This window comes from Apteryx rowi, unplaced genomic scaffold (assembly GCF_003343035.1).
Source record: "Apteryx rowi isolate R43461 unplaced genomic scaffold, aptRow1 scaffold_36, whole genome shotgun sequence".
Classification (NCBI taxonomy): Eukaryota; Metazoa; Chordata; class Aves; order Apterygiformes; family Apterygidae; genus Apteryx; species Apteryx rowi.
Genome location: NW_020450085.1, coordinates 231,741 through 251,275, shown reverse-complemented (window position 1 = coordinate 251,275; position 19,535 = coordinate 231,741). Strand labels below are relative to the sequence as shown.

Here is a 19,535-nt window from a genome sequence, read left to right as displayed (position 1 = left end):
TATTGATCTGTCTGAAGTTGTCTTGACTAATTTAAGCCAAAGAATTTTAAACCTTAACTTATATTAAGTTGCTTTGAGTGCTTACTGATCACCTTAAACTCCCATAAAGTTCTACTTAACATTCAAATTCTCTATTCAGATGTATTTTGAATGTGCTTATTCACACAGCTGATATTTCCACTTGCCCCCACAACCAGGTAACACTGCTGGACAAAAAACTCCAGGATGGGACAGATATGGAAGAGGTAAAATGAATGCAAAAGGCATTGGTGTCCTCTGTACTTCCCAGGATTTAGGGAAGACTTTCCATTTCTTTTGTGGACATCTGAACTTGACAGATCAAAACAAAACAAGAAATCCAGCATTGTTTTTTAGTTTCTCTAGTAACATTTGTCTTAAGGAATTCAAAAGTAGGAAATGGTCTGTGTGGTTAAAAATAGCTTTCTAACCCAAACAGCTATGTTTCAGAGTAATTAAAAATTAACTTTTTAGGGTAGGATTCATACTAATTATGATTCATTTGGCTTTGTTTTACAGTTGCTGAACTTGCTGCAGACTGCCTTTTTTTAAGTTAAAACCAAAATATGGAAATGCAGTCGTGAATGAAGCATGCCTGCCTGCATCTGACAGGGACATTTAGCGGAGACACCAGAGACATCTCTAATTCCATTATTAGATATTGGGGTACAAATATTTTTAGAAGCAAAGGAAAACAAAAATATTTTCAACAGAACTATTCCCTTTTCTGCCATGTCTTGCACTTGGTTCACATGTAAGACTTCCATCAATTTTAAATGGGAGTTTTGAGTGTGATTAGCTCTGTAAGACTGGTTCTTTGTAGGGAAATGTGGCATGTAAAAAGGAACTGAAAAAGAGAATTCACTTTGGGAACTTCAACTGGGTTACACAATTTGCCACAGTGTTACATATATTTCAAAGGTGTCCCATAATAGCAACTAGTTCTTTACAAAGGTCATCGTAAAATCCATTTCCTGTATTACTTATTTCAGAAAGTGTTCCTTGTCTGCCAGCTGTTCAGCTGAACTTTGTTAACGAAGGCAAAGTTTTCTGGGGTTATCATTCTGACCCTTAAACTTTATTATCTAGAAAACCATAAACTTTATAAAAACGATGTGAAAAGGCTTTTAACACATTCACTTAACAGAGCCTGTTTCCAACCTCACCTTTTGATCTGAACTTGGTTTTAGCTCCTGCCACCATGCCTGCTGATTACAATGGGACGTGGGAAATGGAATCCAACGAAAACTTTGAAGGCTACATGGTTGCTTTAGGTAAATGAAAAATATTAAATATATCGATCAAAGATTCAATTATAAGTAAAATCCTTTAAAAATTAATGAGAGACTAATTTTATTTCTGTCCTGAGCCTTGTAGCATGAGAGTTACTGGCAATCACATTAAAATCATATAATTGTAATGTGTTTGCAGTTACAATAATGTAACATATAAGCAAGAGAAAAATTGTAGGCAAAGATATTATCCTTTATTAAGGTAAGTGAAAAAAACAGATACAGATGGGGAAAAAAAACAAACAGGCTTTCAGATATAGAAGCTCTTTCTTATTCCAGGTATATGCTTACCATAATAGTCAAGCCACAACCCAGGTGACTGTTAAAAAGAAACAGGATATTTTATATCACGAAAGCAGCAATAGTGTTAAGTACTTAATTAGTGCTTTCAATTAGTAGAAGCTGTAAAACAGTTGCATGGTAAAGGCTGTAAGAATTGAAATGGGCAGATATTTCTGACAATTTTTATGGGAGTGATCCTTACACAGCAAGGAGGCTTTGGTCACAGGGTTCCTAAACTTATGTTTACTTGGTTAACTAAACTTAAGTTCTCTTGATTAACACCCTCAGTGATGACAACAATATACATAAATATGCAAAAAAAGATGTTCTGCTGTTTAGGAAGCTTTCATTTACTACTTTGGTAGTTTATTATCAGAGGTCTGACAGTCACAGCTTGTGTATCCACTGAATAGGCTATTAAACAGACTTATTTATGTAGATACTAGTAGAATACCAAAATAGTGTTAACTGAATGCTAGCAATATCCTTGTCATTTCATATCAAACTCATGTTATGTTGTTTGTAAACTTATTTTTACCCAAATGGGCATAATCACTTAATGTAATGACTGTGAGAGAATTTTATGAGAGAAATACCTTCTTTTGCTTCACCTATTGTTTTCTTTCAATATAAATTGCCTTTCAAGCACTTTTGTTCTCATAAAGATAAAAACTTCTTTCTGCTCCAAGTCGTTATGATTATGCAAGTAGCATGCAAGAAATCCTTCCTCTACTTAGGTCAGCAGAGAAACAGATCTTTACTTTGCTGAAAGTACGAAATTTTAGAACAAATCACCAGTTCCAAGAATTTCTTCAGTACGCTCTGCATGGGCATTGAAGGAACAATTGTCACCTTTCCACCACTGCAGTAATATGGCTGCACTCCAAAAACTGTAAAAATATTAAAGTTAGATTTCTGCATACATGAAAAGTGTAATTTTTAGAATCAGGGATCTTCTCCCAGTTCTACTACATGACAGATGAAGGACATAAAAGAGCATTGTTTCTTTACTACTCATGATGTCTATATAACTTCTTACATAAAACTAGTCATTAGAGTTGCCTAATTAAACTAGATTGGAAGAGACTGTCTGACTCTGAATCACAAATAAGACCATGGTAAAAATCAAAGCTTCTCATTCCCAGCTGTCGTCTCATTGTTTTCTGTCTGGTGGTCATTGATTTCTATCTTCTGTTCAGCATTTGCTCTTCTTCTCACTCTACCTTTCTATGGCAGCTGACATCACTGTGTGATGCTGATATACAGGAGTTTTTTCAAAGCAAAGTAGCTTGTACTTTTCTTCAGAAGTGGAGATCGGATTTGTGGCTTCGTTATACCCTAGTAGTCTAATGGATCCTGGGTCAAGCTACTGGAGATATAAAGACCTTGTTAGCTCAGAATCCAAAATAGTTATTTGTAAAGATGTAGATTTTAAAAAAGAATTCAGTGGTCCAGAAACAATCAGAGTACACAGTATAGTCACCTTCCACAAGTTAAGAAAATGTATTTGTTAGGAAGAACAGTCTAACACACAGAAGGTAATTAGGTAATTAAAACTAATAATTTACAGGTAATTTTAAATACCTACACTAGAGATTGATTTAGAAATAACTGACAGAAAAACTTCAGCTGAGCTGAAAAATTTGATGCTTTAGCTGATTTTCTACTAGTTTTACTCTCATTAAAGAATCCTAATCCTAATTAATTTACCTGTTCAGACAGAAAGAGAAGAAATACACAAAAACATTACAGCCAACTCTCATGATTTTTCAACAATTCTTGAAAATAGTTACTATTTCCAAGCTTCAACTCCTACAACAGAGAAAGGCAAGTTTTCAATATTTCAAGAAAGTTTTTAGCTCTCACAGTTATGAAGAAAATCCCCGCAAGTTTATGAAAGTCTGTAAACACCATACGTGGACCCCTTCAAGACACTTAAAAATTAATTAGTTCTTTTTAATAAGACTGGTTAAGACAGTGTTATGAATTTCAGAAGTTACACACTGACTCCTTTGAGTGCTGGGATTTGAGAGTTATACATAAAGAATAATTACTACTTTATATGCAACTGAAATGTGATTTCAGCATTAARTATGCTGACTGCATGTGAGCCATGGGGCTTGTTTGGCTACTTTATAATCTGGGTGATATTAAACTAACTTCTGGTTGTCACAAATTGACTATTGCAGGCTGTCTTCTTTGTCTAGCTCAGGCTCTCTCTCTGCCYGATCCAACTTCTAGTCTTACCTCTAATTCTTGCTTCTAGGCCAATTCACCTGCTCTGGCTCTGCTTCAGCCCTGCCTCAGCATTTTGCTCTAAGATCTGACTTACTTCTATCATGTTACTCTAACCACTAATCACGATCATCATCCTGCTGTAGCTCTGCCTTGTTTTATAGTAATAAATTTTATCATATTTGATAACTCTCTTTTGGTAACTATCTTGATAAAGATCTTTTTAGTGTTTAGGTTCCTTCCTTCCTTATTTCTTAACATGCTAAATAAACAGCTGTGGTGTGTATATCTCCTTCCAAAAGGATTTGTAATTGTTGTGACTGCTTTTCATTTGGTTGTGGTAGTCGTCTTAATATTGTTCCTCTCTTTCCTTTTATGTTATCATCTGATGAGATTGTTGTTTTGATTATTTYACTTGAGCTATACCTTTACACTTGTATTTGCCTTAAAATACAAAGAAAATGTCAGAAAAAAGGATAGCAAGTGCTAATAACATGCATTTCATTGAACTTGAATTTACCCACTCTAGAATTTAAGCTGTGATTTTCACTCAAATTCAATAAGAATTTATTATCTAACTGTCATAATACCTATATTAATTACTACCAGCTGTAAACTAAACTTTAATTATTATCATCCTTTCATTCTGGTCCTTTTAAAATAAGTAATGCATTTTCCAATGTTATATTGCTTCTTCTACCATAAATGCTAGCATGAACTGGGCTACAGCAGTTCCTTACAGCATCTCAGTAACATCCTTGAAACCATTTCAAATAGTGGTTAAAACAGGACACTTGATGAAAGCTACTTTTTGGATAAATTATGACTTTATTATTACATGACGTGGATTTTTGATCCCTTTCTGATCTTATTGCATTTCTCAGTGGAGATTGAGAGAAAAATGGATTGATTCAGACTACAATGGGGTCTGGACTATAGATGTTAAACACTGAGAAGCCTGCTTGAAAAGAGATAGTAGCAGTTCAAGAGAGTAAAAGCTCTTGACCCATTGAATAGCCTAAAACAAAGCAGGAGAGACAACGTGTTAGAATAAGGAATGCAATATAGATTCATTTTTCCTAGAAACAGTTTGATTCATTGCCTACCCTGGGCAGATTCTCCTGGAGAGATACTTGCTCAGCTTGCTGACAGAATTTTCAGACTCCTTTCTCCATGAGAACCCCAGCAACTGGTTGGGATGAAGAAGCTATGTGCACCAGTTATCTGGATTTGGCCCTTCATTAGTACACCCTTCATTAATACATGACTTTTTGTGTATATGTGCATACATATACTGTATTTTATGCTAATGAAAAACTGCCACTGAATTAGTGAAGAAAACAATATAGAGATGCATAAGGCTATGGGGTGATCGACACAAAATATGTCTCGCATTCACCTGTCATCAGTGAAAAGAAATGACATGGAAAGGGTGAGAAGATATTCTTCCACTCTGTTTCTCCCAATTTTACATGTGGTTGATATTTTAAGTATTAAAGTGCTTGGGTTCAAAGCACATAGGCTTTTTTCTTTAAATTCATCCATCCTTATAATTAATACATATGCATTTCAATACTTTAATTAAAGAATAGCTTTGCCCTTTAAGCCAGAAACTTTGATTTTATCATAAACATGTTACAAAGCATTTTAATCTACTATAATAGAACAATATTTCATTTTTATTGCTTGCATTGTTCAAAATGCAGTTATGAAAACCATGCTTTAATAAAACCTCCCCTGATTTTTCTCCATGAGCTACAAGACTAATATATTTAGTCAAAAATAGCTTTTCTTTGGAAGTCTAGACTTTTTTTCCCTCAGAGAGACCTAAATTTTGTGTTACCTGGCTATAAATCAGACCCAGAGATACCTTTAATCCACCGCAGCAGATAATATATACCCAAGAAGCCTTGAATATAAATACTCAACAAGAACATTATCCCCCATGTTAAAGAGTTACAATTTTTTCAAGCCAGTCCTCTCACTCAATTCGATTAGTGCATCAACAGTGGTATAATGAATCTACCAAAAGAAAAAGGACTACATTAGCATGTGGCGTTGCTGAGCTGACAATGATTAACTTCCACGTGAAACCACTAAAAGATGGCTAACAAACCAAAACCATTTTTCAATCTCTTGCAGAAACATGTGAGATTATTTCATTTGCATATAGCACCATAATAAGATTCACTACCAGCTGGTCAGAAATATTTATTGCAGATGGTAATGCAGCTGGCATTAGGCGGATTGTCTGGGGCAAACTGTCATGACGGTAATATATATTCTCCTTTTGGTAACTTTCAATGCCTTCAGTTGCAAGCCGTTGTTTATATCATAATGTTAGTCTTCATCATGAACAAAGTAAGGAATGTTAAGGAGATCAGTACTGCATAAAATGCTGACAGAATATTAAAGAGGAACTGTCAAATGCTTCACTTTGATTTTTTTGACTTTCTGTTTTTTACCATCCATCTGTACACACATATACACGCAGATACATACACACAAAGGAAGAAATCTTTCTTCCTTTAACATCTAACTACAAGCTGTTTCTGTTTCTGCTGCCTAAGGACAACGAATAAGTCAGGCTTTTATTTGATTGTTTCTTTTTTATTATCATAATTTTTGTAATTTTTAATTACAAAATTTTAACTCCCACGGACTGTAGGTTCAACATAAAAATAACATGCCCAAATCCCCTGGATTACATATTTATTCTAAAATGATTATTTACTGAACAGGAATCTTATTCTGAGATCCTGCTTCTGGGGGGTGGCCAACATTTGTAACCCTGCAGGACATATACCATTACCCTCATATGCTTGAGAGCTACATGATTTATACTGTACTCTTAGCAGGGCGAATGGCTCTCAGGCATAAGATGATAGTAGCACTCCTGGCATCCCACAGCTTAATGTCTGAGTGAGGCCAAAAAGGCAGCAAGCAATGTCAGTCTTAACAGCCCATGATGTCTCAATATTCCTAAAGCTGGAGACTGAGATTATTTAACATGCCAGTATATAACCACTACTGGTTGCATGTTGCAGCTCTGTTTATAACCTTCCTACAGCTACTGTCTTCATAAATAGGTGCAGAGTCAATAGGAAGATCCTCAAATTGAAGGTCTACTTACACAGAACACAAGATTTCCTTTTTTTTTAATTATCATCTTCTCTCCAAAATGCTACAGGTAAAAATGTCATTTGTGGAACTAAGTGATCATTAAATATAGTGATATTTTTACAATGTGCAAACATAAATGTTGGTACCAGATGTTGGAATTTTTCTTGTGATTCCTCTTTTTTTTCTGTTTATTGACAGATATTGACTTTGCAACTCGTAAAATTGCAAAGCACTTGAAACAAACAAAGGAGATTATTCAAGATGGAGATAATTTTAAAACAAAAACACTCAGCACTTTCAGAAACTATGAAGTGAACTACACTGTGGGAGTGGAGTTTGAAGAACATACCAAAGGACTCGATAACCGAGTGGTAAAGGTATAAATTTAGTACTTAATTTCTGTTTACACTACAGCTGGCAACAGGAGTAAGCAGTTCAAAAATCAACTTAATAAATGAAGAAAAAAAATTTACAGGCATTAGAGAAATATTATAAAGCAGAAAAAATTTGCATCTTGAGACAGTCTTCTTTCATGCTACAATCATTTATTTTAAATGCAAATCAGGATGGTTACTCTGATATGTGAGGGCAATCATTAATTACACGTTTTTCTAGTATGGGACTTTTCCAGTCTTTCTATGATAAACCTTTATGTATTTAAAAAGTAACAAAAGAAGTATATTTTACCCTAGGCAGCTTCCTTAACGAAACTGTAAATTAATCATCTTAAATTTAGGATTTTGTCTGTATGAGTTTAAATTTTCAGTTCTGAATTGCTAAATCCACACCGTATTTTTAATCTGAGCCCGTGCAAGCTCAATTGGATAGTTTAAGAGTTCAACACTGTTAAAAATAAGCCTGCTCTCAGCTATTGACTTTAGGTGAGCTTTGGGAAGGGACAGGAAGAAAATGTAAGCCAAACTTACCACGAGTGCAGGTGGAAATGTGGGCCTCTTGGCAGTGTAGACAGGCAAGAAGCTCTAAGAGTGCATGCTTTAAGCTCTGAAAGACTATGTGGATACCCTGAGCTCACAAGTCCCCTAGGAGACTATGGGCATATCTACGGACACCCGTCAGTGAGCTATGGGGGTGAGCAATGTCTGGATCAAGGACCATACTGCATGTTAGCCCATACCYGATCTCTTATGACAGTGGACTCATCTCAAGTCAGTTCTTATGAACCATTCAAACAAGACCATGTCATGGAAACCAGTGAGAAAAAGAACACACAAGATAGCTGATTAAATTCACATACTGAATTCAGCTTTATGGTTCTATATCAATAGTGCTTCTGTTTTACTCTGTTCTCACCCCTAAAATATTTAAGCAAGATTCTGAAAAGTAGAAGGGGCAGGTATTTCTTAAATTTCCACTGACACTGCCATTTACATCCTTGAAAATCTCCTAGAAACATCTGCCTGTCTTTGTCATCATTTACTGAACCTATCCATACCAACTATTCTGACAGTGACAACAGTTTTATTTTTTCATTCAGCTCTCAGCTCTATTGCTTCACTCCAACCATATTTTGTCGTCTGCATCACTACCTTATCAATAAACAAAGTTTCAGACCATGCTGCCAACCTCTGAAGAAATAGTAGCTGACATCAAAGCTCATTGTCAATATGACCCATTTTGTTTTGGCAGTTGTCACAGGAGGTTGGCAGCATAAAGGACATGTTTGCATTTGAACTCCTATAATCCTTCAGTAGAGTAGCATAGATTTAACAGAAGACATTGTTTAATCATTCTGGATCACTTCTCACTCTTAAACCAAGTTTGTGCAGTGTAATTCCCACAGATTCTTGCAAATTATTTCTCATTCACAGCACTGCAAGGCATCAAATAACAAGCCCCATTATTTTCCAGTATGCTTGTCCTAATCAAAATTCTCCCCTATCACTTTCTCCAGTAAGTACTGGGAGGGATATACTCCTGTGACACAGTTTATGCTTTTGAATGTTGCTCTCAAGTTTCTTTAGATCAGTCGAAGGCATGACTGAGGATCTAAGGAGTCATTACTTAGATCACTCCTTACATCCATAGACGTATGCTCTTCTACTGCTCTTCTCCACTATCATTGCCTATGTCTGTGCAAAATCACTTAACTTGCAGACACAGTGATCTCCTCTTCATTATCAATTATCTGGCTAAAAGAAACACACCTTGTACAATTATAACCCTGCCTGGTTTAATCACTTTTACCTAATATTCTTCTCTAAACAAATTAGATTATTTGTTTGAAACAATGAGGAGGAGGAAAGGGGAAGTGCTGTTATTCTCTGGAGCGCTCTAAAAAATTTTCTGCTCATTATATTAACAAAACAATACCTCAACCACACTGAAGTTAGATGAATAAAACTACTAGGCAACCCTTGAAAGAGGTCATTGATTAAATTTATAGAGCATGTAGCTTAGGAGTCTGTAAATAAGAAAGAAGTTTACTGAAATGGAATGAGTTTTGTCTTGTTATTAATGGAAAGTTCCCTCATAAGAGAAATAAATCATCAGTACTGAACTAGAAAATGAATTAAGCTCCTAATGCTCTTGGAGCTTTTTAATAACTGAACTTCCATTGACTTTAACTGGTCTCTGATGAGGATCTACTTATGATACATGGTTAAATGTCCTCCCAAATTGCAGTGGTTCAGATCTAAAATAACTCAAAGGAAATCGCTCTGAATTTAGTCTAGCATATCTTAGTAGAGAATTTAGCCTGTAAAAAGAACTTTTCATTTCAGAGATGGTCATCCTGCTCCTGGACAAAAATCAACATATCCAGTATCCCCCATAAAAATAATCATCTAGGATTGAAGTAAACCGTGAATTAACCTCCTAATGTTCTTGCAGCTTCTGGATGCCAGAACTTCCATAGCATGTTCTTCTAATAGCTGCAATCTGTTCTGATGGATAGTACTAGCATTAACAAGATCATTTACGTCAAATAAGAATTTGGTTTGGATAATATATTTGGGGAAGCTACTGTCTACCTCTGTGGAGGGAGATGTCTATGAAGCAGAGCAAGAAGGTGGTCTAAAGTTTTTTGAAGTTTTTTTTTCCTTCTGTACAAAGAGACTGAGAAAGACCAACGTGAGCCTGAGAAATATCAAATGATCTATGGATTACTGAGCATCATTATACATTCATTCCACAATAATTAAGCAAAATCTTTGCACTAAATTTTTCCCCCTCCTTACTATGACTTGCTGTCATTGTCCCTCTTGTGAAAAAAAGGTTGGGTCTTTGCCCATCCTTTGACAATTAATCTACAAAATACATTGCTGTTGAAGAAAAGGGGAACCCTCTACCAATGCGGTTATATGATTTTTTTCCATGCTTTACAAGAGCTTTTAACAAGTTTTGCTCATCTCTGCTTGGCCTCTTCTCAGTCTTGCATCCATAGTTCTGATCATAAGTATAGATTAGTCTCTTAAGTGAACAGCTGTTATTTCATTTTTGACTTGCTCTGTCTTGTACATATGGACTTTGAGTCAGCCATTTCTTTATTATACAACATATTACTACAGAGTGTTTCAAACACTGGACTCATCTTCAAAGACTATCCTTGGGGCTATCCCTACTATCTGAATCTACCATTGCTTAAACCTTTGACCTTAAATTTCCCCCCAAGAGTAGACATCAGAGATCTAGTTGGCTTTCATTTTCTTCTCTCTCATTTAATTATCTGTATGTCCCTCAGTGCCTGATAAATATTCCAGAATGCATCCTAGCTTATCCCTGGGTGACCTGCTGGATTTGAGAAGCATGATATTTTAGAGAAGTATTACTGATTTCTATTTAGACTAATGAAATTCCTTTTTTCATAGAACTCCTAAATCCTTCAACTTCACAGAGCCCACAAAGTTGCAGATATCTCATTAATCTGTAGACTTCAGCAAGTCACATTCTCCACATTCGAGTGGAGACTGGTGGACTAGGCTCCAAATCTATTGACCTCCTGTTTTAATTATTCGTAATCTCTTGAGAATTTCATTATGCCTTTCTGACTTCACACACCTACATCCACTGACCAGCGTTGTCCTGTCTCTATGCACAGTCAGAATGAAGGTTAGCTCACACAATCACTCCTGCATCTGCTGCTTATTCTGCCTCAAACTCATATCCAGCCCCCTGCCCTTATCCTTCAATGCATTAGTGACTCAGTTTATATTTCTCTGTAACACCTTCTTTCTCTCCTTGGCTTATGACCATCTCTCTTTAAAGTTCTTTTGTGAAAGTGCACGAAAGATGCTATAAAATAAGTGTATTGTACAAGATGATATTAACATACATTTTCTCTTGCTATTTTATGTAGAGTTAGAAAAGTTGTTAGCACTGCACCAGTTGGTATAAGCCCCAGCTCTTCACTCATGAAACCTCATAATCATTTTATTAGTGGCTTCCTACAGCGAGAAAAATACAGTTTTCATACATTCATTTCATACAAGTATCTGTAAACTGACTGAGAAATTTCCTAGCTAGAACGAACACTGTGTATTAGTGTATGTGAAGAAATACATGGAAACTGACAACATAAAAAGAACAGTAAAAGCTTCACATCTAAACGCTACTGTCTTCTTGAAAGCATTTAGGGTTTTGGTTGAGTGGTTGGTTGATTTGGGGTTTTTTTTAGGAGGAAGATGAGGAATAGTAGGAAGCAAATGTAAATAGTGTCTTGTCATTGTTTGATTGAGTTTATTTTCATGTATTCATAAATATCTTTTTATCATATCTGAGTTAATTATTTGATCCATGCAGACACTAGTGACCTGGGATGGTGACAAACTGGTATGTGTTCAGAAAGGTGAAAAGAAAAACAGGGGCTGGAAGCACTGGATTGAAGGAGACAAACTTTATCTGGTAAGGACTGCTATACTGATGCATAGCACATAACTGAGACTGCAGTAAAGTAGGACACTTCCATTTCAAAGGTTTTATTACTTATTCCATTTAGAATAGTCTTTATTCAGATAGCTCTGATCTCTGAACTCTTAAGGTAATCCCCCCTCTACTACAGCTCAGGAGTGCTCAGTTTCTTTCCACCTACTCCCAATTAAGTCATAACCCTGCAGTGGTTTTTGCTCCTGTCTACTGCCCTCCAGCCATTAACCCTTCCTGTTACATTGCACCTCTAGCATCTTCTGGTTCTCATATAATCATTGGTAAAAAAAAAAAAAAAACAGTATAGGAAAAAGATTACAAGAAAATATTATTCTTTGTTCTGAAACAAGAACTATGCAGTTTTAAAAAGAACTATGCAGTAATCCAGATCAGAAATCACTCTCAGGATACTCAAGAGGATCCTGCAAACAATCTACTCTGCAATTATCTTATGCTAGTACAATAAAAAGAGAAAAAGTTCCAACAGCTGAGTTCATAASCTGGCACCCAAAGATAAATGTAGTGAGCCTGAGAGAGGCCGTAAGGGCCTGTGCAGGAAATGAGCAGTCAGTGAAGTCTGGAAAGATAAATAACAGATTACATAATAATACCAAAGTTTCTGGAAGAACAATCAAGAAATGGGTATGGTAATGTTGGACAGTGCAAGAGGTAGGTGCAGAAAGATTATGGAGAAGAGTTTATTAATTCCGGCTTGTGATTTGGGTCTAGATATCTACTCCTTGACAGGTTTACCCTACAGCTGGTTGGTACAGCTAGCCAGTATTGCCTGAAGTCTGTATGCTTGAAAGGTCAAGGTGATGAACTAAAAAACCCGTATCCCTCCACCCAACTAAAAGCCAGTATCCTATCCAGCTGTCCAGCATCCTTTTTTAACTCTACTCAAAAATTGAACTGACAAAGATTCTGCGTGCTGGCACCGGGATTCAAGCTCAGACTGCTGGAAGCAGAGAGACCAAGTAGATTCTCACAACACTCTATAGTAACTCTATTGCAGGATTGGCCAACTGCTGGCCAAAAGGTCAGCTTCTGCCCACCTTAAAGTCTTACTGGCCTGGGAATGCTAACTAGCCAGAAGGCTGATCAAATTGAGTGCACTGCAGTGGGCAGGAATGCCAGGCTTTATCAGGTCAGCCGCAACACTTTGCAAAAACACTGTATTGATCTGGCCCTGGAACAACCACTGGGCACATCTGTTCTCTGAAGCAAATGTCCTTTTGAAATGTTCTCCACTATTTTCTTATACTTTCCAAGTTCCTCTGCTTCTCATAAATTATGAGATAATATGAAAATTATAAAATATTATACTATATTGTTTTAATAACGGAGCATGCAAAAGCCTCCCGTTACAGAGCAATTTTGAGACATTTTTCATTTTTATATTTTTAAAAGCTCAATTCAAGTGTCAAAATTTAATTACTGCAACCTGTAGTGCATGACAACTGATTGTGATTGGTTAATACGTTAATACGCTCTATTTTCTTTCTGTTCTCTTTTTCATAAGTATGCCTTTTTAATGCACTAGCTCAGTCATAATAATTTCTGGGGGGAGCTCGGGTGTATGTGAAATACAGCTTGTACCACTATATACTTACAAATTATTTTAATGCTGTAGGAACTGACATGTGAAGACCAGGTGTGCCTTCAGGTATTTAAGAAGAAAAACTAAAACCGACCAGAAATCCCTCCAGATCTTCATCATACTATTTTGCAATTATGTTCTGTCTAAAAACAGAACCAAACCAGGTTTGCAATAATTCTTTGACACTATGTGAATGTATTTTTGTGCATGCTTCTGGAGACAAACACATTTTATCAAAATAACATGAAAGAGTTATGAACAGCATAAATTCTTTTTCAGTTTCAGGTTAAATAAAAGTAATTGTCTTTCAAGTAATGCTTTCCTCTATTCTTAGAATCTTTGTAATCCTTTTCAGAGGAATGTTTCTAAGACCTTTAGCAACAAGGCTGGAAATAAATAGTCCCAATTATGTCAACCACAGTGTATCTCTCTATAGTGCTGTAATAGCATAATATATTTGGATGACTATGTAAAATTTGACATCCTTTGGACTGTTTCTATTTAATTTAGTCCTGGATCACTAAGTCCACAGTTTGAAGAAACAGGATGGCTCATCAAACCTGTAACACGATACACAGCTTTTCATATTTAGGTTATTCATCTGAATTTGGCCCAGGTCTATAGCTGCTGGAGGTTGTTATCACCTGATAAATCTCTCACGGCTTATGTGAAATGCTGTAGTTCCTTAATACAGTCCTAACAGATAGTTATGTATGCTCCTAACCTCCAGTTAGAACTGGCATCCTACTAAAACTCCAGTGGAGAAGTCAGAACGTTTGAAGAACATTCGCCATTCAAGAGCTGGTCCATAAAGTCAAACCTGAGGCATGCCTATGGCTGCAAGAGGAAAACTGCTAAGTTTACATTGGCTCCATGTATCCTGTGCATGAAAAGTATCCAGCATGCTGATATCTTCACCTTGTAGCTGCCTTTTACAGACTTTAAAGAAAAGTCATTTACATACAATTGTTTTCAGTTTTATTACCTAGCATTTAGGGTTTTTCAAAAGAATTCATGCTCTTTGCTATAGGCAAGTTTAAATTAACAGTGGATGGTGAGAACTACTTCTTCAGTAAATGGAAACAGAAATTATTCAAAAAAAAGGGGAATACACATTCCACAGACCTGAAGAAGGGCTTGTATGCCCAAAAGCTCATCTGTTTTTTTCAAATTACATGAATTATTCTAATAAAATATACTGTCTTGCCCTACAAACCTTGCCTTGCAGACATATCAGTCATCATATGAACTTTATCACTGTTTCAATTCCCTCTTGTCTGTCTTCTGTTTGGTACTGGAAGAGTGAGAACTCACTGAACAAACCAGTGGTAAGGAACTGGAAAAAAAGATGTGGAAAAAAAAAAAAACTTTGCAGAAATAGAGGATCGTGTGTTTTCTCCCCATCCACACTAGCTGCTCAGCCTACTCACTCACTGTCAGTATCTCCAGATGGGAAAGGGGCAGACAGAGTCCCCCAGCTTAAGTCAAGGCTGCAGCTGCACAAGTCCAAATCTGATTACCTTGTCACTGATACTTTCATGACCCTGTGTATATATGTGCAAATACAGATGTAGGTATATTTTATGAACAGGACTTTTCTTCTCCCAATAAAAATAGACCTGGTGTCAATTTTTGTGTGATTTAATTAAGCAATGCTCTAACATGAGCTCATATTGAAGAAACTGAGCTTGGAGTTGGTAAACTCCTTATTTCTTCTTATTCAATCCTCATCTGGACTTTCCACTTCCTATTTCTGAGTCTCTGCTAGTTACTAGGCTTAGGAGGAACACACCAAGCAACTGCCCACAGTTCATTAAGCTTTCAAAATGTTATCAGAACAAAGTAATCACTAGGAAAAAAAATGTTCTTGTTGTAATCAGTGACATTTCTCATATTTGACTCTTGACAGGAGAAAACTTGCACAATGCAGGGTTTCACTACTTCATATCAAGTCATAAACCAAAGAAAAAGTTTTCATATATTACAAAGAATTATCATTAATTTACAAATGATGAATTTTGAAGATGGAAAGCAAGCAATCTTTAATTGATTTCTTGTTATATTTACTACTTTTATCTGATGGGTGTGAATGGGAAGTAAATCAAGTGTGCGTTTGGGCACTTGAGTTAAGTTTAATCAGGGAGAAAACTGGATCTGACTTTTATTTAGAAATTCAGAAACTGAAAATTCCAGGCTTTTTAACAGGGAGTGAGAAAATGTGCAAGACTGCACTGTGAAACAACACTTTCTTCCTGCTGTCTCAAAACCCACTTTGAACATAGTGATACACAAGAACTCACAGTATCCTTTACACCTGTGTGCACAGAACTGGAGACAAATAACGAGCTATTCATTATGTTGCAAGACAGTTACTTCCAAAGGTGTACTCGTTTATGTTGTATTTGTTATGTTAGCTTGGTCTATAAGCTGTACCAAGTCCCTTATCTCCTTGTCAGCAGATGAAATACTTGCACTGAAGGAACGGTCCTCACTGGTAAACTAGAGAATGCTCATTCACAATTTCTCAGCCCTCCGGCATGCAATATTGTCTCGGCTGTTTGCTGCCATTTGCACTGTTCCTTTTCCTCAGAAAAAATATTACTCAAATACAGCTAACAGGAAGGGAATTTACCAGCAGCCTTCTGATCCAGGCAACAGAAAAGCCTGTGTTAGAACAAAAGCACTTTGTGGCGAGTACAGCACCGGGCAGCAAGTCAGTATCATTATCTGTTACTGGACTTTTCAAATGAAAATGACACAGGTGTGTATAGGAAATGGTGAGAAATGTTTATGGTGAGATTTCTAAAAATCCTTAGGACCAAACCAGTTTTACTCCCAGAAAATCATTTGGCATTTTGCTATCAATTGCTAAAAGAAGAAAGTAATGCCGTAGGCTAATGCTGTAGGCTAATGCTCTAAATGCTTCCACCAATAATGTTCAACGGCTACTGCCTAAGATGCTGTCCTTCTCTTCGCCTCCGGATGTTCAGCCAGGTAGTATGCAGACAGAACGGCTTTCACATTTTTTCACCATTATCCTACCCCCCTCTGCTGATTTGCTACTTGTGAAAGATCTCTATGCCACCGCTATCTGCCAAAAAATCTGAAGCTTTTAACCCAGAATTTACTTTAAGACCTGATGAAGAAAAACAAAATTTCACCAAAAAAGTTCCTTAATGATATTTGTTTGTGTTCTTTTTAACCAAGGGGCATATTTCACTTTAGGAGGGAGACACTAATAGAAAGGATTGATGCATTCAGATTTCTTATGAAGGTTTTCTTCCACCAGAACACATTCTTTTCAGTTTTAATTTGTGATTGATTTGAAGGACAGAGGTTGTAGATATTTTAATTTTGGCTTGCTGATTAAACTTGTTATGCAGATGGTGAAGACTGGAAGATCAGAATAAATCATTTTATGAAAATGAGATTTAAAATAAAATTAACCAGACAAGCTTTTCAAGACTTGCAAAAATTTTGTCAATTATTCTCTAAGTTTCCAGCTTGTTTTAATTATAATGCACGTTGCAGTGCTTCAGTCATCATTAAATAGAAGTGGGAAAGCAATGCATGAGAGTACATATTCCCGAGTTCTCAGAGGTAGAGGAATCCATGGAAACATTCGAAACGTTGCCTTATGTGACAGCAAACAGAGAACCTATTTTGGCCTGAGAACACAAACATGAAAGGCTGCATACTATTATCCATATCCAAAGACAGGACAAGAAAGACAGGACAAGAAGTACAGGCATACCTCGGAGATATTGCGGGTTCAGTTCCAGACCACCGCCATAAAGCGAATATCGCAATAAAACGAGTCACACAAATTTTTTGGTTTCCCAGCGTATATAAAAGTTATGTTCACACTATACTGTAGTCTATTAAGTGTGCAATAGCATTATGTCTAAAAAAACAATATACAAAATGTGACACAGAGACAGGAAGTGGGCACATGCTGTTGGAAAAATGGCGCTGATAGACTTGCTCGACACAGGGTTGCCACAAACCTTCAATTTGTAAAAAACGCAATATCTGCAAAGTGCAATAAAGTGAAGCGCAATAAAATGAGGTATGCCTGAACAGACTTAAATCACATCAGGGAAACTTCAGATGGACATTAGCAACACCTCTGCACTGTAAAGATCATGAAGGACTGGAAGAGGTTGCCTGATTAGCTTGTGGAGTCTCTAAGAAACAGGTAAAACTGATTCTGCCTTTGGCATAAGCATGGACTATAGGATCCCCTGAGGTGCTTCCTGGAGCTACTGCTCTGTGATTCTGTTTTTGCCTCCATCCAGACCACATTTAAAGAAAGAGGATCAATAAACACATCGATACTCTAGCATACTTGCTGAAAAAGGTTTGTCTGGCTTTAAATATTATAGTTAAGGGTCTTGTAGGTGTGGATGCACAATGAGTGTGGATGGAAAATGAGTCTGGTCGTAGGCACTAATTAAGAAACTAGTCACGACCAAAGACTTAAGTTGTTTGCTATGTTCTGCTGCTGCCACCACCTAAAGTACAAAACAAGTTGCAGTAAGGGAGCAGCACTTTGAGCCAGTGCCCAATTCTGGAACCACCCCCCCCCCCAGCGATGAAATGAACAATCCGTTCTTCTCTGTGTTACTGCTTCAGGCTGGCTACACACAAGTACACCTGATTGTTTTGGTTTTATATAAACCATATGTTCAAAAACTTTTGCAACCATGAGGACTGGCAATATTTTGTATATCAGACATTAATGGACATTGTCTGAGTATGACTCCAGGAGTTTGGGATGTTCTATTAACCAGTGGTGCTCATTCCTCAGTCACACCTGCCTAGAGTTCCAGTACCCTAAGTAAAAACAATATGCTAATTAAAAATTTTAATTTAAAAAATAAACTTTCCACATATACATATAAATGCCAGTAAAATAAAGGGAAAGAACAGCGAAATTAGAGTTTGAAAGGAAACAGGGAAAATCATATTAAAATGTGAGCATATGGATTGGGTGTAAAAAACAGATGTACAATGTCTGATGATATCCATTAGGCTATTGAGGAAGATTGTTCATACTGACCACCATAATATTGGCAGACTACAAAAAACGATGCACCCTATGGTGCAGGAGTGCTAACACATGGTTATACTATTGCCTCCAAATGTATCCATGTGTTAGTGCAATACAAAGCCAACTTAGATTTTTTTTATTTTTATTCTATGACCAGAATACTATATCGAATTTGTTAGCCTGTTAGATCTTTTCCATTTAGTTACCATAGGTCCAACTATGATATTCACTTGCTTGCCATCAGCAAATCAAGCCGAACTTTTAACTGTACCTGTACTAATGGTTGACAAGACTGTCAGATAGACCTCCAAATAAATTACATTCTTACAGTTTTGATGAAGAAAATGGCCAGAGTACTAAGAGAAAGGCTACAGCATAAACTCTCGTTTACTGAGACCCAGATACAAGCCTTAAGAACCACTGGAAATCTCTTCTTCACCAATTTTCATGTTGTTATACTTTGGCTTACTGCTATTTTGAGTTTAGGCAACAGTCTGTCATAAAGCTGCTTATTAAAGGCTTTCTGAAAATTCTGATAAACCCTTTCACAAAGGCTGTCCCTGTAAACTTAGTTATGACTCCAGAATAAAACCGTGGCATGAAAATCTCCCTGTGAAAATTGCAAGGGGCATTCCTTCCAGCTGATTTTCATATGTGCCACCCATTGCTGCCTCTCATCACTGCACCCAAAGTCTGGCATTTTCCTGAAGCTTCTTAGCTGTTTTTTTCTGTCTCCTCTATTTCATTCACTTTTAGATTAACATGTACCTACATTTATACGTACATGTATTTACATTCAGGGAGAGATTGGCTGGTTAGACTCATTTGTTAAGGAAATGAGGCATACGTGTCCACAGTGTTTGTTTTCCGACGCTCCCCACAGCTTTTGAACTGGCTGGCCGGTAGTTTGGCCTGACCAAATCTGACAGAGAGTACACAGAGTTGTATCAAAGATACAACTGTCTACAATTTTTATGAAAATAACTGGCCAGATACAGTACCTTCTGTAAGACTACAGGGTTAACTCATGTTTATCCAGTCCCAGAAAAAT

General features: G+C 36.6%; 1 protein-coding gene across 1 annotated transcript; it reads left to right on the top strand.

Annotated features, from left to right (window-relative positions):
* The first annotated feature begins 1,174 nt into the window (after positions 1 to 1,174).
* On the top strand, positions 1,175 to 13,699 carry RBP2 (retinol binding protein 2). Its single transcript, XM_026073054.1, has 4 exons — positions 1,175 to 1,292; positions 7,149 to 7,327; positions 11,709 to 11,810; positions 13,465 to 13,699. Exons 1-4 carry the CDS (start codon positions 1,220 to 1,222, stop codon positions 13,516 to 13,518), a joined length of 408 nt encoding a protein of 135 aa, XP_025928839.1. The 5' UTR covers positions 1,175 to 1,219; the 3' UTR covers positions 13,519 to 13,699.
* The last annotated feature ends 5,836 nt before the right edge of the window (positions 13,700 to 19,535 follow it).